This window comes from Mustela erminea, chromosome 11, assembly GCF_009829155.1.
Source record: "Mustela erminea isolate mMusErm1 chromosome 11, mMusErm1.Pri, whole genome shotgun sequence".
NCBI lineage: Eukaryota > Metazoa > Chordata > Mammalia > Carnivora > Mustelidae > Mustela > Mustela erminea.
Window position 1 is genome coordinate 75,147,606 of NC_045624.1, and position 21,387 is coordinate 75,168,992.

A 21,387-nucleotide genomic window follows, 5' to 3' on the forward strand; every position below is an offset into this window, starting at 1 on the left:
TACTCAGAAAACTATAAAACATTCATGAAAGAAATTCAGGAAGACACAAAGAAATGGAAAAACATTCCATTTCATGGATTGGAAGAACAAATGCTGTGAAAATGTCTAAGTCAGGAAACGACAGATGTTGGGGAGGATGCAGAGAAAGGGGAACCCTCCTACACTGTTGGTGTGAATGCAAGCTGGTGCAACCACTCTGGAAAACAGTATGGAGGTTCCTCAAAAAGTTGAAAATAGAGCTACCCTATGACCCAGGAATCGCACTATTGGGTATTTACCCTAAACATACAAATATAGTGATCCGAAGGGGCACACACACCTGAATGTTTATAGCAGCAATGTCCACAATAGCCAAACTATGGAAAGAACCTAGATGTCCAACAACAGATGAATAGATAAAGAAGAAGTGGTATATATATGCAATGGAATACCATGCAACCATCAAAAGAAATGAAATCTTGCCATTTGCAACAATGTGGATAGAACTAGAGGGTGTTATGCTGAACAAAATAAGTCAATCGGAGAAAGACAATATATGATCTCTCTGATATGAGAAATTTGAGAGGCAGGGAGGGGAGCTGTAGGGGGTAGGGAATGAAAACCTGAAACCAGATGGGATTAGGAGGGAGACAAACCGTAAAACACTCTTAATCTCATAAACCAAACTGAGGATTGCTGGGAGGTTGGGGGGTAGGGATAGGGTGGCTGGGTTATGGACATTGGAGAGGATATGTGCTATGGTGAGTTCTGTGAAATGTGTAAGCCTGATCATTCACAGACCTGTACCCCTGGGGCAAATAATATACTGTATATTAACAAAAAAGAAAAAAGGACTAAGTTGAGCCTTGCACAGCTTTTTCTTCACCCATGAGTTTGGCCTTCTGAACCCTTTAAAAGGCTCCAGCCCTTGGGGTCCCTTTTTTTGCTCCAGAATTCCTTCCAAATGCTCCCTTCAAAACAATTTCCAAGGTCTCGGCTTTAGCACTGGATCACTTTCTGGCTCTTGGCCGGGCATATTCAATGCCCCCTTTACTCCACTCACCCACCCATTCTCGTGCAGTGGGCTTTGCTGTCAAGGTATGTCCAACTAACAATCAAAACCATTCTGGGCTAAGCCCAGGAGACTTTCCACCTGTGAAAGAAAGTTATAAAGTCTAATGTTAGAAGTCACAGTTTAGGGGCACCTGGGTCGCTCAGTGGGTTAAAGGCTCTGCCTTTCCGCTCAGGTCATGATCCCAGGGTCCTGGGATCGAGCCCCTCATCAATTTTTTTATCATTGTATCTAATTAAATTTTCTGGTGTCTGATGGTCACTTTAATAATATCCTAACAGGGGCGCCTGGGTGGCTCAGTGGGTTAAGCCTCTGCCTTCAGCTCAGGTCATGATCTCAGGGTCCTGGGATCGAGCCCCTCATCAGGCTCTCTGCTCAGCAGGGAGCCTGCTTCCCCCCTCTCTCTGCCTACCTCTCTGCCTACTTGTGATCTCTCTCTCTCTGTCAAATAAATAAATAAAATCTTAAAAAAAAAAAAGCGAAAAGTCTACTTTGGAAAACAGTTTAGCATTTCTCAAAACAATTAAACATGAAACTAAAGGAAAATTTAAATCCACAAAAGGCTTCCATGTGAATGTTCATAGCAACATTATTCATAATTGCCAAAAACAACTTGCATGCCCATCATCAGGTGAATGTATAGACACAATATATCTATAAATGAAATAATACTTTTAATACTAAAAAGGAATGAACTGTGGACACATGCGACATCACTGATGAACTTCAAAACATCAAATAAAAGAAGCCAGACTGAAGAATGCATAGGGTGTGTTTCCTTTATATGAAATGGCCAGAAAAGGCAGATTTATAATTACAAAAAAGTAGATCAGTGATTGCCTGGCCAATCACTAGAGACAGGAATGGGGTTTTAAGTTTCAATAAGAATGAGGGATATTAGTAGATAACTGGAAAGTGTTTTAAAACTGATTTATGGTGGGGCGCCTGGGTGGCTCAGTGGATTAAGCCACTGCCTTCGGCTCAGGTCATGATCTCAGTGTCCTGGGATCGAGCCCCACATCAGGCTCTTTGCTCAGCGGGAGCCTGCTTCTCTCTCTCTCTCTCTGCCTGACTCTCCGCCGACTTGTGATCTCTCTGTCAAATAAATAAAATCTTTAAAAAAAAAAAAAACTGATTTATGGTGATGATTGCACCACTCAGTAAAGTTACTAAAAAAAAAAAAAAAAAAAAATCCATTAACTTGTACACTTGAAAGGAGTAAATTTTATGACATGGAAAATACCTCAATGAAATTGTTTTTTAAAAAATCATGTCATTTAGGGGAATCTGGGTGGCTCAGTCAATTGAGGGTCCAACTCTTGGCTTTGGCTCAGGTCAGAGTCAGACAGAGCCCTGCACTGGGATCCATCCTCTGCTTGCGATTCTCACCCTCTCCCTCTGGCCCTTCCCCCAACTCTCACACACACACACACACACACACACACACACACACACACTCTCTCTCTCTCTCTGGCTCTCTAAAATAAATGGATAAATCTTTTTTTTTTTTAAATCATGTTGTTTAATTTATGTAGTAAGTATGTTCCCAAAATTTTGTATACTTGAGGTTACACCTGATAAGCACAAATAAAAGTAGCTCCGAGGGCGCCTGGGTGGCTCAGTGGGTTAAGCCGCTGCCTTCAGCTCAGGTCATGATCTCAGGGTCCTGGGATCGAGTCCTGCATCGGGCTCTCTGCGCGGCGGGGAGCCTGTTTCCTCCTCTCTCTCTCTCTGCCTGCCTCTCTGCCTACTTGTGATCTCTCTCTGTCAAATAAATAAATAAAATCTTAAAAAAAAAAAATAAATAAAAGTAGCTCCGAGAAAAAGGATATAACAATAGGTACAGTAGAAATTTTGGACGTTATTTTCTAAAAAGCACACGCAAATATACACCAATCAAACTCAAACACTGCATGATGTGGACAATTTTTCGGGAAAATATACTCTTCCAAAGTTGGCTTCAAAACAAGTAGATGAATATATCAATATCCATCAGAAATTATTATTTATCAAAGACTTATCTCTTAAAAAGGTTGCTGGAGTCTTCAAAATAAGAACTTTTAAACACTTAAAAACACATGTGACTTCTACAGTTCAGAAGATAATGTTTCAAGGAATTTTGCTGTAAGTAAAAAGAATTCATTTTATATAGCTTTTTAACTCTGATATAATCTCATTTATTATTGCTGATATAAAAATTCTATCTATTTCAGTAGCTAGTAATGGGGTACCTAAACAGACTGGATCTTAAAATTCAAAACCAGAAGCAACCTTACAATCAGGTGTCACATTCTAAAATAAAAAAGTAGAATTTGCAATTGGGCAACCCTCCCTTTTTAGGCAAAGAGATCCCCCCAGTAGATCCTGGCAGATCTGTGAACTCTTCTAAAGGTTTAAACCAATAGAGAAAAGCAATTACACACTGATCAAGGTGTTAATTACAGAGCTGTGTCACAACATGTTTGATGTTTTTCAGCCCACCCCATTCCTGAAAACCGTCTATCCTTGTCTAAGCACTGGACCAGGGAAAATTAGGAGCTGGAGCTAATTCAGGAGGGTGATTATAATCCTAATTTATTCCTCACCTCATGCAGGAGGAGAGGCTGTGACAAGGAAATGTACTTGGTGTTCCGGGTGTTAGTCATCACACACGGAATACTGTTTAAAGTTGAATAAGCCACACTTTGACAAAGATACTATCAAGCCATGGCAGTCAGGTCAGATCATAACTCTGAGAGTAGCGGTCCAATTTCACTTTCTGAGAATGGATGTCCCCACTGCTTTTCACGCTAAAAGAGAATGACAACTGCCTCGGATCAGAGAAAGAAAGAAAAAAATGTGCCCTTTTCTCTGCCTGTCTCTGAGCAGAGGCTATGTCTGTGCCCTCACTGGTGGCACCAACCCTCCACAAGAAGGGCTTGCGGGTTCTTGGAGTGACCACTTCTGGCCACTGTGAGCATCACTGGTGGAGGGCACTGTGCCCAGCAGCTGTCATGAGGCTACTACAGGGAATCTGTCAGAGGTAGAAATGGAGAGGCAAGGTAAAAGACAACGATAAGTGTGATAAATAGTTGAGGGACACACTTGGAGACGAGGGACACACTTAGAGCAAAAAAGCCAGCAAAGTCTTATGCCGTAATAATTTAGATAAAAACAGGAGGTGTAATTCCATTCTGTAGTCACTAGAAAGGCCAGCAACATATGGGCTACTATGATGAATTATGCAACATGACAAAGTTGTCAAATAAGAAAATCAGTAAGTTCACTCAATTTGACTAGAAAGGAATCCAATAAAATCTAATACTCATTCTCTTAAAAACAACAACAAAAAATTATTAAACAAGATTTGGGATATTGCTTTATCTTGATAAAGACTAGCTCTCAAAAATCAATAATCAATATTCTACTTAACAGTGAATACTAGAGATATGCCTATTACCAAAAGAACCAAGACAAAAGTGCAATTTTCACCAAGCAATAGATTTCAGGAACTTCTAGAAAAAGCTTCAAGGTGGACAATAGTAACACAAAGTATCACTTTGGAAAGAAAAAAAGGATGTTTTCATGATTTTCTAATCTTGTTACTGCCAAACTAGAAAACCCAATACCAACAAAGAAAAAACACTAGCATTATTAAGGAAATGAATAAGGTTCAACACAAATCAATGACTTTACTATACATCATCAATAACTAAATTATAAAACATAGAAAAATGTCCACAGTAGCAACAAAAACTACAATTCCCATGAGAAGTTTCCACATGAAATGTTCAGGACCTACAAAAAACAAAGTACAGGGGCGCCTGGGTGGTTTAGTGGGTTAAAGCCTCTGCCTTCGGCTCAGGTCATGATCTGGGAGTCCTGGGATTGAGCCCCGCATCAGCTCAGCAGGGAGCCTTCTTCCCCCTCTCTCTCTCTGCCTGCTTTTCTGCCTACTTGTGATCTCTCTCTCTGTCAAACAAATAAATAAAATCTAAAAAAACAAATAAACAAACAAAAACCAAAGTATTACTTAATTTTACTGAGAGACAAAATAGATGCTAATTTTTTTTTTTTTGAAGATTTTATTTATCTGGGACACCTGGGAAGCTCAGTGGGTTAAGTCTCTGCCTTCAGCTCAGATCTCATGATCTCAGGGTCCTGGGATCAAGCCCTGCATCAGGCACTCTGCTCAGCAGGGAGCCTGCTTCCCCCTTCCTTCTGCCTGCCTCTCTGCCTACCTGTGATCTCTCTCTCTGTCAAATAAATAAATAAAATCTTTTAAAAAGAAAAGATTTTATTTATCTGTTTGACAGAAAAAGAGATCAAGAGAGAGCACAAGCAAGAGGAGAGCAGGTGAGGGAGAAGCAGGCTCCCCGCTGAGTAAGGATCCCAATGAGGGACTCAATGCCAGGACCCTGGAATCACGACCCAAGACAAAGGCAGACACTTATCCGACTGAGCCACCCAGGTGTCCCATAGATGTTTTAAAATTTAAAAGAAAAAAAAAAAACACAATGGTAATGGATGGAAAGACTCCGTTATCTATAAAAACATATACTTTTCCCAAATTAAAATAAGGTGTAGTGACAGTCCAATTAAAACTTCAAAAGGAGAATGACAAAGTTATTTTAAATTTCCATGTTACAAAAGGCAAAAATTTCTCAGAAATTTTACAAAAGAAAACTAATAATGAAAGAGTTTTCCATGCTAGATATTAAAACACTTATAAAGGCACAATAAATAGTATGGTGGTACCAGGTCAAATAATTAATGAATAAATCTTAAGAAGAGATTGCTTTGGGAAGATATTAAAATATACAATAACTAAGTATGATGAATGCAAGATGATAAGTCAGTGAGGAAAGGAGAAAGGAATAAATACTATAAAATACAGTGTGGGGAAACAAGCAGCCTCTGCTTGGACTATCATCCAAAGTCTTTTCTGTGGCCATTGAGGCCCTACCTGATCTGGGTCCTGCCACCTTTCCAACCTCATTTAAAAACTACTTTGGACTCACCCTGTTCCAGCCTCACATGCCACCTTCCTAGCTTTCAAACACACTAAGCTCGTTCCTGCCTCATAGCCTTGACACTTGCTGTTCTCTCTGCCTGGGGTCCCCTTCAGTTCAAATGTCATCCCTTCAGAGACAGCTTGTCTCTGACCCCTGCTCCAATAGCACCCCCACCTCTAAACCAGGCACTTACTATTAATGGCACTGTCACCTTCTGAAATTTATTTGTTAACACATTTTCTGACTAGAACACAGGCTCGATGAGAGTAGGGTGATTCCTTCCTTGTTTCTACCAAGTCCTCACAGGCTAGAATAACTCTTAGCACTTACTAGAGGCTTAGAAATTTAAAATATGTGTGTACATATGGTTGTGTGTATACATGTATGTGTACATATACATCATATACATAGACATACATATGCATGTGTAAAACATATGTTCAAACACGTATATGGTATGTTTATAAAATGAAGGTAAGGACCCTTATTGGCAAGGACCATTCAATACAGATTTATCTTCTACTGAATAATTTTGCATTAAATGTATATATAAAAACAAATATTTGCCATAATGAATTTAGTTGAACAGTAAGACATTAAGTTACAGATTTATTAACAGTGAAAGACATATTATGTTATTTATTATCATCATATAACATCATTTAATTATAATCTTATCCCCATCATTTATTTTTATGCACACTGTAAATAGAACAGTTAAGGAAATGAGACTTCCAGACCTAAATTCCAGTTCCAGTTGGAGTCACACACTATCTTGTGTCCCCTGTAATTTCTACTTTTCCTGCAAATTCAAGAGGGCTAGTGCAAAGCAATCAAGAGGTGACTAATTAGCAAATGATTCTGCTAAATGACAGAAGACAAAATTGGACTTGCCCAGTTGAACAGAATTTGGATGCTTCTTGTCTGATCTTGTTCCTGCTTCTCCCTCTCCCCCTCCCCCAATCCTACCTCCATACCACCTCCCGTCTGGCACGGCAACCCCATCTGCGGACAGCTGCCCTCCCTATCGCTCACTGTGAAAAAGGGAAAAAAGACACCGACATAAGGATCCTAAGCTAGATAAACTTTTTTTTATTGTTATTACAATAAGAAGAAGGAAAGAATGTGTAAAATACAATCAGAATTTAGGAGCAGGATCATCTAAATCTGGGAGCTGTATCACAGACTGCCTTCCCAAAAACAAGCTATAAAAGGTGGGTTCTATCTTCCTAATTATATGTTTCATATCCACGTGGAGTATCTGATTCTTTGTGGGATGTGTGAGGATGAGTATATAGGGGTATGGGTATATCCACATGTATGTAGTTCTTTGTAAAAGGATCAAGGAGCAGTGAAAGGAAATTTTCTCATTATCTGAGCAGTTTAGTTGTCCACTTTTTGAAGAATGGGAGAGAGATTTACAGGAAAAGAATAGCTCCAATTATATATACATTTTATATATATATATTATTACTTATATAGTATATATGTGTATATATATAATGCTATATATATAGTATAAAACATCTTCATTTCTCTTTCTCTGGAATGTTTCGCAATAAAGTGTAATACCAGTCACTGATCTCTGAAAAGGTCCAGTGTGGCCTTGGGTCTAGTTTGACCAGGCCAGGTCATAAGTTTGGGTTTTTTAAATATATTTATTAAACAGTGAAATTTCACAACTGTGTGACCTCATGAAAGAACTAAAAATCACCTGGAAAAACAGGAATTGGCTGTGCTTTTCATGTTTAAACATTCCATATTCTTTATCTGCCTTCTGTAGAAATAATAACCCATAGGTTGAACTTATATAATATGGTTATAGATAACTTTGTGTACTGAACATTCAGAAGGAATATTATGTAATGATACTTTTCCTTCCATTTCAATCTGAAATGTATATTACAGGATCCATTCTGCAACTGGAACCCGGCTACACATAGACCTACTTTATCTGCCTCCAGTTTAAAAACAAAAAGACAAACAAACAAACCAAAAAACCCTCTATCAGTTCCACAGCCTAGAATTGCTTCATAAGAAAAATAGCTTTTAAAAAGAGTATATCCACGGGTGCCTGGGTGGCTCATAAGGTTAAAGGTCTGCTTTCGGTTCAGGTCATGATCCCAGGGTCTTAGGATCAAGTCCCACTTCGGGTTCCCTGTTCAGTGGGGAGTCTGCTTCTCCCTCTCCATCTGCCTGAAGCTCCCCTTGCTTGTGCTCTCTCTCTATCAAATAAATAAAATCTTAAAAAAATAAAAAATAAAAAAAGAGTATATTCGATTTTTAACCTTCTTGCTCCTTAACCAACACAACCCCAAAACAATATGTAAACTGGAACCATGAAATAAAAACATTTCTCACAAAAATTTTTAAAAAAATCTTTTTATCAAATCATCCTGGCTCTTAAATCTTAAAGAAATCAGCTATCTGCCACCTATGTGTAATAAAGATCCTAAGCAAAAACCAAAACAGACAACAACAGCAACAAAAACCCAAACCATTGGATATTCTTTAGCCTAAGAACTTCCATTAATGTTATTATTTTATACTCTGTACTTTATATAAATATATACTCTGTACTTCTTGCATTTCAAAATCAAAATTCCTCTTCAAAAGAGGAAAAATGCCCAATGGAAGGTTTTTGCCAGTATCTCGAAAAAAATTCTGCTCTACCCTTAGTATTCCAGAGTATCCATGCTCTGATAAATATGGCCCATATGTGTTTCTCCTTAGGAACAGAATGTTTTGCGGAGAGATTCCTCCAAAGGAATGAGGTGGTTTAGGATAGAACTGACATGAATAAATATCCTTTCTTTTTTGAGAACTGAAAATCAAGGTTTTACAAATGTCAGGAACCAGAAACCAAGGCTGGGCTATCCACAGGAATAGTGATTTAAAGGAAGGATGGGAGGGGCACCTGGGTGGCTCAGTTGGTTGGGCAACTGCTTTCAGCTCAGGTCATGATCCTGGAGTCCCGGGATCGAGTCCTGCATTCGGCTCCCAGCTCCAAGGGGAGTCTGCTTCTCTCTCTGACCTTCTCCTCGCTCATACTCTCTCTCACTGTCTCTCTCTCAAATAAATAAATAAAATATTTTTAAAAAATAATAATAAATAAAGGAAGGATGGGAGAGAATTTCCAAGTGTGGACTTCCCCTACTTATGCTACTAAATTTGACTTTTCTCCTGTTGAAAAAATTAAATAAAATTAAAACTCAAAATACACAAAACAGATAATCATGTCAAAAAATAGGCAGAAGACATGAACAGACACTTCTCCAATGAAGACATACAAATGGCTAACAGACACATGAAAAAATGTTCATCATCAGCGGTCATCAGGGAGATTCAAACCAAAACCACATTGAGATACCACATTACACCAGTTAGGATGGCCAAAATTAATAAGACAGTAAACAAGTGTCAGAGAGGATGTGGAGAAAGGAGAACCCTCTTACACTGCTGGTAGGAATGCAAGTTGGTGCAGCCACTTTGGAAAACAGTGTGTAGATTCCTTAGGAAATTAAAGATGGAGCTACCCTATGACGCTGCAATTGCACTACTGGGTATTTACCCAAAGATACAGATGTAGTGAAAAGAAGGGCCATCTGTACCCCAATGTTCACAGCAACAATGGCCACAGTTGCCAAACTGTGGAAAGAACCAAGATGCCCTTCAACAGATGAATGGATAAAGAAGATGTGGCCCACATATACTATAGAGTATTATGCCTCCATCAGAAAGGATGAATACCCAACTTTTGTATCAACATGGATGACAGGAGGAGATTATGCTGAGTGAAATAAGTCAAGCAGAGAGAGTCAATTATCATATAGTTTTGCTTATTTGTGAAGCATAAGGAATAACACGGAGGACATGGGGAGATGGAGAGGAGAAGGGAGTTGGGAGAAATTGGAGGGGGAGATGAACCATGAGAGACTGTGGTCTCTGAGGAATTAACTGGAGGTTTTGGAGGGGCGTAGGGTGGGAGGTTGGGTGAGCCTGGTGCTGGGTATTATGGAGGGCATATATTGCATGGGGCACTGGGTGTTGTGCATAAACAATGAATTCTGGAACACTGAAAAGAAATTTAAAAAATAAATAAAAGTTTCTAAAAATGCAAAAAATAATAATAATAAAGGAGGGATAGGAAAGAATCAATGAACTAAAAACTAGTAATCTGACCTAGGAATCTGACTTCCCAAGTCATCTAAATACAGATGTTCAGTTTTTGGAAGACAGTCCCAAATACTTATCCTCTGTTTCTTTTTTGCTGTTTGCCTTCTCCCCAGTTGACAGCCTCCATCCTTATCTGCCTTCTCTTTGTCGTGGTGGATTCCAGCCTTTCTAAGGTCTCTAAGTTTATATGGCTTCCCAGCCTGGAATTTAGTACATATTCTGCCCAGCAGAGGAAGGAAAGACCGCAAGGAAGGAAAGAAAATCTCTGCCTCAAGATGCTTACATTCTAGTGGGAGGAAAAAGATAATAAACAAAATAAGTAATTAAAATATAGAAATATTAATTGACCCTAAGACAGTGCTGGTATTTGAACTTTATGACCTGCAAAAATGGCGATTTCATATGAGTCAACCCATATTAAATGGCAATGAATATTGTCTTAAAAATGAAGTAGGGGAGCATAGGTAGTAAGGCTGATAAGGGAATAAGGGCAGAGAGGGTTACAATGTAAAATATGGCAATCTGAGGGTCCCTGCATGCTCAGTAGGTTAAGTGTCCGACTCCTGATTTCAGCTCAGGTCATGATCTCAGGGTCACGATCTCAGTGTGGAGGTCAAGCCCTACAGTTGCTCTGAACTCGGCAAGGAACCTGTTTAAGATTCTCTCTCCCCCTCTCCCGCTGCACATCTCTGCCCTCCTGCTTGCACACACTCTCTTTCTCTCTAAAAAACATAAAAATAAAAAATAAAACAGGGCAATCCATTCCTATGTACAATTTGTGAGACTGTTTTTGCTACATTGTCATTACTTTTCTAAGGAGCATGCATTCGTTTATAATTAGTTTTTAAAAACTTTATAACATCAAACTTGCTGAAAAACCACAATGAGTCACTTAAACATGTAAGTTTTAGGGTATTTACATCAAGCAGGAATATAAGATACAAATCATTATTAACACAATCTTATGCTCTATGAAATTAGATTAAATAGCATGTGGTACAAAGCATTTAATTATATATGTTCTAAACCATTAATTTTAAAACAAGCAATAAGTTGTATTTTAATGAGCATAGAAATACAGTTAATGTTACATTTTCTTTCTTTTTTAAAAAGATTTCGTTATCTATTTTAAAGAGAGAGAGAGAGAGAGAATGTGTGTGTGCATGCATAAGCCGGGGGTGGGGGGGCGGTGGCGAGGAAGAGGGAGAGAAAGAACTTCAAGCCAACTCCCCACCGAGCAAGGAGCCAGATGCAGGGCTCAATCCCATGACCCCCAAGATCATGACCAGAGCCAAAGTCAAAAGTAGGCCACCCAAAGGACTGAGCCACCAGGTACCCCATGTTACCTTTTTTAAAAATTTATGTTACATTATAGAAATGTACATGATCAAAGAACAAACAACTCCTATTAATGATCATTAATCATTAATAGATGATTAATTAATGGATTAATGGATCACCCAAAAAGTCACCTTCCACCTAAAACAATGTGCTTCAGTGTTTTAAATTGTTTGTGAACTACAAAAATATGAAGAGAGGGGAGACATATCTACAAAAGGTATCTATGAGACAACTTAATTAAAAAATAAACTAAGAGTGCCTGGGTGGCTCAGTCAGTTAAGCAACAGACTCCTGGTTTTGACTCAGGTCATGATATCCAGGCTGTGGGATCGAATCCTGCAAGGGCTCTGCGCGCTACACTCAGGGTGCCTCCTGCTTGAGATTCTCTGCCTCCCCCTCTTTGCCTGCCCCTCCCCTACTCTCTCCCTCTCTCAAATAAATAAATACATAAAATGTAAAAAAAGATAAAAAATGAACTAATACATGCCTTAAATATTAACATAAAAGATGGAATTGTAACATTTTGTTAAAAAAATTCCACAAAAACTAGGATACTAATAAGACTAATTATTAACTTAATCCATTGGACATGGTCTGGAATCTAAAAGGAAGATGTGAATTCTTTTTCCAGATACTGACTGACCTAGCTCAATAATCTTAACAGGTCATATATGCCCATTCCCCAAAAGAATTCTAAACCGGTATTGCTCAACAGAACCTTCTGCAGTGATGGAAATGTTCTGCTTATCCCATAAGGTAACCACTAGCCACATGTGGCTAATGAATACTTGAAGGGTATCTAACGAAACTGAAAAACAGAATTTCCAAAATTACATCCTATTTACAAAATAATCACAGTACCCTAAACCTCAAAGAAAGTGACTCCCAAATCAATGCACCTAATGCCATTATTAGGGGTCACACATCTGCTGTTCTAAAGAAAGACATTTTTAATACCCAAAATATTATTTTTACAGTTTATTGCATTCAGAGGAACTTAGGTCAGATATATTCTTAGGCGAAATATTAGAGTTAGTCTTGACCTCCGCATTACCTTCTTAAATCTGTTACAGCTGTTCAATTTCAAATGGATATCCATTTCCTGTTATTTGCCAGACTTTATAACTTACAATAGATACAAAAGTTTTAAATGTAGTTATCGAACTGATACAGGAAGATGAAGTAAAGTATCGTAAGAAAACAAAACTTTACAAAAGGTTATAAAAGTGGATTGAATGTATATCTGATCAAAGGGAATGCAGCTCAACAAGGACTTACTGGTTTAGCACCACATCAAGAATGAAGGATGTTCCAAAGGCATCAACCTGGAAGCTCGCCTGGTCAACATGAGTCAACTGCAATATCAAAAAGATGAAAGGTACTTACTATTCAGCCACAGCAATCAGACAATAAGCATTTCTTATGATGATTCAAAAAGGTTTATAATATCGTAAATTAGAAAACAGGTTCAGCATGGAGCGTAAAAGAAAAAAGTAAAATCCATACCTTCTTAGAAGCCAAGCATTCACCCATCTGAAGTAAAGTACTACCTCACCCCAGAGGGCAAGTACCCTACCTTTCTGGTTTACTCAAGTAGCTAAACAGTTCATTTCCAAGAAGACTGCACTTCATCCATTTTACTCTATATTATATGATGGGCTCCTTTAAAATTAAACTTTGTACATTAAAAAAGAGGGAAAAATATGTTCAATTTAAGAGTAAAATAATAAGACGGATAACATATTTACAAGGAAGGTATCTAAATCTAAAAAAAAAACCTTTTTAATCCTATCTGATATTTAATATTAATTAAATTTAAATTTAATTTTAAAATAATATTTCAGTTCTAATTTGCCAAACATAATTTCATAGACGTCTCCACATCTTTTTAGAGCAAAACTCAATCTTTGCTAACTACTGAAAATATCACCTATGAAAATTTGTTAGGGGAAAAAAAAAATCACCATTTCCTATGTTACTCTAGGAACTCCCAGAGAAAATCACAAGGGACTCTTAAAAAAAAAATGTAATGTTACCAATAATACCAATATTAACATATTGAATAATCAAGTGCATTAACTGAAAAGAAGGAAACAAAACCATTTATTGTTTGATTCTCCAAATATTAACTGTAGCTATAGATAATCAGTAGGACTATGAATTAAATTTTTTGTTTATATTTCTCTAGTATCCAAATTTCTAAAATAAACATGTAAAATTCCAACGGTGAGAAAAAAACAAACACTATTTTATAGATAAAAACCATCTGAGCAACCGTATTTAAGTAGTACACGAGGCAGATGGCGTTAATGTTCCCAGAGAACCAGCACATCTTAAAAAAACAAACACCCTAGGATTCTGTGGGCCATTAAGGGCACCTCAATCATCCCTGGGATTTTCACACATAGTAAGTTTATGGTATCAGGTGAAAGGAGAGAGCTTAATTGATAATAATAAAGCTTTTTGGAAAGAAAAGATAATTCTTGTCTTTTAAAGTATTTGAAAGAAGCAGGGGTAGAAGAACACCATACCTCAGTTGCTAACACATTCCAATCCCCATGTAGCCCCAAGAATGAAGAACTGTTTGGATACCTCTCAGCCTCATTACCTCATTATCGTTCAACTTTAACTCCCGGTTCTTCCCAAGTAATAACCAGGCTGTCACCAAACTCTGGCTTTTTTCCTTCTTAGAGTTTTTGAAACCATACCTTCCTCTTCCCATTATCTGCCACAGATCATACTCTCCCTGATCTAAAACTGACTCTTTACCAAAACCCAAATGCAAGCCCTAGATTTCCTACTGTACCAAACACAAATTTTCTCTCCCTGGATATCAAGATCCTCCACAGTCACCCCTCCCCACCCTAGACATAATGGCACACAAGTCCCCAAGGACACACCCATACTCTATCTGTGGTCAAGTCTCCCTTCTACACTTTAATTCAACAAGCTGGGTGTATTCCAACTTTTTTTGGTGCCTTTCATCCATCACTTCTGCGGAGCGCCTTTCTGAACCAGACCCTTGGACAGTGATCTTCACCAAGGTCATTTCCCAGAAATGGCCCCTTCCATCCTTCAAAATGTAGCTCAAGCTCCTCTTTTTATCAGTCTCTTAGGGCTGTCACAACAAAGTACCACAGACGAGGAGTCTTCAACAACAGAAATTTACTTTCTCATAGTCTTGAAGGCTGCAACTATAAGATCAAGGGGTAGGCAGATTAGGATTCTCCCGGGACCTCTCTCCTTGGCTTCTCACTGTCCTCATGCGGCTTTTTCTCTACACATGTGCACACATGGCACACCCTAACTACCTCATTTAACCTCAGTTACGTCTGTAAAGGTCTTATCTCCAGAGTCACAGCAGGGGTTAGGGCTTCAACACAGGACTTTTGGAGGAGACACGATTCAGTCTAAACACTCCTCCTCCATGAAGTCTTCCCAGTCTTTTCCAACCACCTCCTCTCCTCCTCCTCAATACTTTCACTATCATACGAGGTGAACACATAGTGACCCGCGTCAGGTACTCGATAAGTATTTCCTGACTGACTCATTTGAGGGTTTATCAGTCACCTGGACACATAAATGAACAATGGAACAGCTATAAATTACCTGCCTACAGAAATGCACTCCTTCCATCAAAGTTGTTCTTAATGCCACGTCAGTGGATAATGTCTTTCCTTTTGTCTAAAAGCTTTCTGAGTTTCCTGAAGTGCTAACAACCATGTTTTGGAACAGCCTGCGGGAAGTGCCGCTTACCAGAAATGATGTCTCCATTAAAACCTCTCTTCTCTCCATTCTTTCTTGGCACGTAACTGGGGTGAATAGGGGAGAGGCCCCATGCTGTTCATCATGGTATCCCGATTCAGTGTAGGGACCAAGATAACAATACCGTTCTTTCTCAGCAAGATACTTAATGTTTATACTAATTTCATCTAATTCTTAGGTTTTGTTTTTCCTGCAGCTTCAGTTTAGAACAGCTAGTATCTTATTTTATTGATCTCGCACGTGTCCCAAAGAGAAACGCATTACTTAAATTCAAAAGAAAACCTATTGACAGCATGTTTAACTGCTGTTTAGTAAAAAAAACGCTTGCATTATTGATAGTAACAGGAACAACAGTATATTAATATTGTTTTAATCTCAGGCAAGCTTCCTTAGTCTGTACAAGGATTGATTCACTCAACAAAAACCTTCTGAGAGTCTAGCAAGTGCTGGGAGCTATTCTGATTTAGTAAAGAAAGCTGACCACGTTTCTCTGTTAGTGGGGCTTATTTTCTAGGGGAGGGAGACAGAAAGTGACAAATGACAGAGGATGAACAATAAAAAATAAACTGAGAAAATAAATACATTATTCCCAGATTTAATAAAACATGGTAAACAGGTGACCAGGGTTGGGATTCTAGGTGGTCCTAGAAGGCTCTGGGAGGATCTGGCATCTAGGGGACACATGAGTGAGTAAAAGGAATCTGTAGTAGATGGAATAATGGCCCTAAAGATGCCTGTACTCTAATCCCAGAAACCTATGAACATATTATCTTACACGGCAAAAGGGAATTAGCATATGTGACAAATTTAAGCACCTTGAGATGGAGAGATTATCCTGGGTTATCCAGGTGGGCCCAATCTAATCAAGAGTCCTTGTAAGACCCGAGTCTTAGAAGGGTCAGAGTCAGAGGAGACGTGATGATGGAAATAGAAATTAGAATACGGTGAGGCAAAAGCCATATGCCAATGAATACTGGTAGCCTCTAGATACTGGAAAAGGCAAGGAAAATTCTCCACTAGATAAACACAGTATTGCCAACATCTGCATTTTAGCTTTACAAAACCCATTCCAGGCTTCTCATCTACGGAATTGTAAGAAAATTAATTTTTGTTGTTTTATAATATTAAGTTTGTCGTAATGTGTTACAACAGCAAAGGGAAACCGAATACAGCATCACTGGCAATGTACCCGGACATTAAGAAAAGCAGTTGCCATAAAGAGCTGATTTCACCAGTGGTTCAATGTCATTCTCTTCCACGGATTGGTTAAAACCAAGGCTCTCACAGCTGGAGCTCAGACATTCATGAAGGCACAAGGATCAAACTCCAAACTCAAGACTCCCGGCCAAACCAAACTGGCAGTGGTGATGGCTGAAATAAATGTTAGCATGGTTTCCTTGCATTCTGTGTGGCCTTCTCTCTTTCTGGAACCTGCCTTCCCCATGTTTGACTTAAAAAAGCAGACCAAAGAGAACAAATATGTTTACGCCTTTAGGTTATCTTGGAGAAATAATTAAGTAGAATTACACTGACTTCATGCTGTATTAACAATCTAGCTTCCTGGCCAACACCATCAATGTGAGCCAAGATGGTTCTCAGAAAGTTAATCTTAGACCCAGCCTTTTTAGTTCAAATGAAAAGGAAATGTTTGAGAAGAGAGAACTAGTATAATATCAGGATTTTCCCCTTTTGGGGGGCTGGATGCTAACATATATTGCCAAACAAAAATTCTAATGCTTATTAACTTCCATTTGAATGCTAAAAGGTAATAATGGCTCTCAGAGATATGTAAAAAATGTAATTTTGCAGAAATGCATTCTTTCAAATTACTTCATAAGAATGATTTGCTATTTTGGGAAGCCTGGGTGGCTCAGTCAGTTAAGCAGTTGCCTTCAGCTCAGGTCACAATCCTGGAGTCAGGGGACTGAGCCCTGCATCGGGCTCCCTGCTCGGTGGGAAGTCGGCTTCTCCCTCTGCCCCTTACCCAGCTCATGTTCTCTCTCTCTCACTCTCTCTCTCTCTCTCAAATAAATAGATAAAATCTAAAAAAAAAAAAAAAGAATGATTTGCGATTTCAAAAACTATTAATCAAATGCTTCAGTATCATACAGTAATGTGGAGAAAACTCTTAAAGCTCATATAATACATCATCTTTATTTTACAGAGAAGAAAACAGGCCATTGTGGACAAATGTCATTTGCAAAGTCACACTGCTTGGTAGCAGAGGCTGTTGGCAGCATGCTTCATCCTAGTTTTCATACTGCAGTGTAGAGGTGCTTGCAAGTTTTACTGGGTTCTTAAGAGTAATTATTATAATAGCATTTTTAAAGTCACTAAAATGTTCTAAAGGACATTTTTAAAGGGTATGAAAAGAAAATTAAATGATGAAAAACAGTGTTTAGAAATCTGTTTTCACTAGAAAAATCAATAGCGTTACCACATCGGACACAGAGCAAAGGTTCTGAGGCCAATTGATCACAACCTAAGAAATTAAGAATTAGTTTAAAGTAGACATAGAAATCCATCTTTTAATGAAAAAAAGTTACATAGGCATGGCAAAGTGTGTGAGTGTATGTGTGTGTTTTAAGGACTGAGACAGCACTGAGGCTAACCTCTCTAGGAGCTGTGAAACAAAAGATTGAGAGAAAAACATCAGAAGATATAAAATAACTATCCAGATGGCAAGAAAACTTAATAAACCAATAAAATTATGTAAGGATAATTTTAAATTCAAATTTCAAAAATGAATCACAGAATTTTAGGACCAGAAGAACCTGCTACAAATTCCCAGATTGAGGCCTATTTATTATTCATGGATAACAGCTGAAATTTCAATGTGAAGCTAACATAACCCCATGCTCCTGTGCATTTTGCCTCTTGGCAGCCTTTCTCTCCTTGCATCGACTAGAGCCCATGAACCAGGGCCAACCTACATATCCAAAAGATCAAGTAAGTACAAATGAACCTTTCAAGACTGCTTTATTCATAACCATTTTTTTAAAGCTAAGTTGACACTGAAACTTTCACGGGAGAATCAGAACTCTGACACAAAGAGAAAGACAAGGAAGTTTGGGTTTTTAATTAAACCCAACTTGAATAATGAATCAGTGAATACCAATGGAGGTAGGAGTATTACCAGTTAAATGGCATTGTGTAACCCGGTAACTGTTAAAGTAATTAACATTATTAAAAAGAAGTCTTTAATGCATGTAACAGAATCTTTAGCTTTTCTGCATCCAAAATACTTTACTATTCACTTCAAGTTAGTTTAAAAAAAAAAAATACAAGTTGGGGCGCCTGGGTGGCTCAGTGGGTTAAGCAGCTGCCTTCGGCTCAGGTCATGATCTCAGGGTCCTAGGATCGAGTCCCGCATCGGGCTCTCTGCTCAGCGGAGAGCCTGCTTCCCTTCCTCTCTCTCTGCCTACTTGTGATCTCTCTCTGTCAAATAAATAAATAAAATCTTAAAAAAAAAAAAAAAAACAAGTGTAATTCCTGGCATCTAATCTACCTTGAAATCAGTAAAAAACAAAATACCAATAATCACTTGCATATATCATCCCTTTCTTTTTCTACAACAGAAAAGTCCCACTGAAAAATCACCAGGATCTCACTGTAATTACTCCACGGCCTTATGTGAACTTCTAACAAAAGAGCTCAAGGAGACACATCTATTAACATTAAGATTCCTCATTCTACAATTTGTTGGGGCCACAGCAGCCGGATAGTGTTCCCTTGGCTAGTAGGTTAGTAAGTGGAATTCTGTGCAGAGCTAACATGTGTGAGCCTAACACGTAACCAGTTCCCATGGTTTTCCCTTCTAGTAGAACTTGGTCTCCAACTCAAATGCCAGTTCTTGCACTGACTTGAATTGATGTGAAAAATTTTGCATTGATGCAAACCTGTTCATTCAATGGGACATACCCTTGTTTTGGGGTGGATGATCCAAGGATAGATATTATACCATATAAATCTCTGCACTGAGGAACCTCTAGGTGAAGCCATATATAACACACGCACAAACACACACACACAACTTTCTTTAATGAGTCCTTGACAAGCATTCTCTGAATTTCCCTGGCTGAAGTTTCCAGTCGGGGTGACCCTGGAAGCCCTGAAGGCTTTGATTTCTTGACGGCCATGGGCCCTTCTCTCCAGTGGCCCCTGCTCCAACAACTAGAGGCAGAGAGACTGTGCTGACACAGGCACCAACCAGCCTTGATATTCTCATCTCCACTCCGGAAGTCAGGCAGCCTCATTACCTATTTATGCTCCAGCTATCTTCTGATAAATCAGTCTCTCCATCATCTTGGCCATTAACCGCCCATTACTAGGTCTTCATTTAAGGCCTGAACAAGAAACGCTTACTCGTGTAATTCTGAAGTCAGAGAAGGCCTCTAAGACCTTTAGCAGCCTGAGAACAATATAATATGTAGTGCTATTGAGCTGTAATTAAATCTGAGTGCAAGGAACCCCAACGTTTGGATGCGACAAAATCAGCAGACAAAAGGAGCAGACAAGAGATGAATCAGCCCTGGAAAACAGATACTTTTCCTTACTGCAAGAAAGTTGGGGAAAAAGATGACACGTCTTCCTGGTCCCACTAGTGACTCGGTATTTAAAAGTAAGTTATGAAACCTTCCTATATTTCATCTTGCTTTTCCCCAAATGTGAACTGAAAGGAGTATAAGTTACAGAATGCTGTGAGAAAAACACTTAAAAATTTTTGTTTATGGTGAAAGTATATAACAGCTTGTTACAAAGAATAATGTAACTACTGAAAGCTAAGTAAAAGACAGATAAAAAGAGCAGAGGAGGGGAAAATCAGTAAACAGTTAAGCTGTTACATTATCAAATGAATAACTAGTCAGTTCCGCTCTAAGTCAGATCATTTTAAAAGCAGGCCTCTAAATAAGGGTTGTCTCTTGCCAGCTGGGTCCCAGTCTCTCCTGGAGGCAACATCGGAAACAGGCCAAGTCCAAAGAACAAAAAGTAAGAATGGCGAGTTCTTCACATCAAGATTCACTTCACTCAGTGCTGGTATGTCAATGCACTTTTGTCTGCTTGCTTGCTTAATTTCATCTTCTTTGCAAAGATATTAGAGACGTCTGAGAGTTATGGTTCATTTCCACTAAAGGGTTAGCTCCAAGCATTCAAGGAAAGAAAAATCAGAAATAATACTAAACAAAATCCCATGATGACTAGCTGGCACATAAGAATTCCATAGCATTTTCCTTGGGAAGCAAATTCAAGTGGGATAAAAAAGGATTTTTCTCCCCTAGAACTAAAGACTAAAACTATGTAAACTTTGGAGGGCTTCCTGCACACACATAAACTTACACATACATACACTAAACTGTAAAAGGACCAGATTCCTAACTTCCTAACATATCTCCACTGTCCACAAATTTTCCAAGAACACAGTGAAGAAATAATCAAGTAAAATATCGCAAAAACAAAATTCCTGCTTAAAAGGAAAAAAAAATAGGCAGTAAGTTTCTAATGTCCAAGATATTCAAAAGATGCTTTTCTTCTGAAACTCGTCACCCACCCACCAAGGGCTTTCTTCAAGAGGACACCAAATGAGAGAATTCCAGAGACAAGAACCCCTGAAAATATTTCTGTTTGTTTGTTTCTCAAGTAGTTAGAACGAAGATTGATATGAAGAATACACTTGCCACCTTACCACAACTAGGAAGGAAAGGAAAAAAGGTAAATTTGTGTGAGGGAAAGAAAACAATAGCAGCCATCTCTGAGGAAACCACGTCTCAAATCATGGAATCTTCTCATGCACACACAGGTTAGAACATAGCAAGAAACTGTTACAGAGATTTAGTATGACATGAATCTGTCCCCCAGATTTTTAAACTGGTAGTATGATTCACATACTACCAGCTGATGTCTCCAAACTGATTTGAAGAATAACTCCTTGCCCTCATGTTAGAGGAAAGCTTTCATAATCCATCCATGATGTATGTTTGAGAGAAAACACAAATACCCAGTAGGAAAATTTTTGTTATATGTACAGCATTACACGTATCTAGTCTATAATCTTTTGGGAAT

General features: G+C 38.5%; 1 protein-coding gene across 11 annotated transcripts in view; it reads right to left on the reverse strand.

Moving 5' to 3' along the window:
* The window catches only part of ADAM22 (ADAM metallopeptidase domain 22), a 218,870-nt gene that overhangs the window by 172,673 nt on the left and 24,810 nt on the right, over nucleotides 1-21,387 (reverse strand). For all 11 annotated transcript variants that reach the window (XM_032304700.1, XM_032304699.1, XM_032304711.1 and 8 more), the window contains exon 3: nucleotides 12,841-12,917. In XM_032304700.1, coding sequence (XP_032160591.1) covers nucleotides 12,841-12,917 — 77 coding nt within the window. The remainder of the gene's footprint in view (nucleotides 1-12,840; nucleotides 12,918-21,387) is intronic.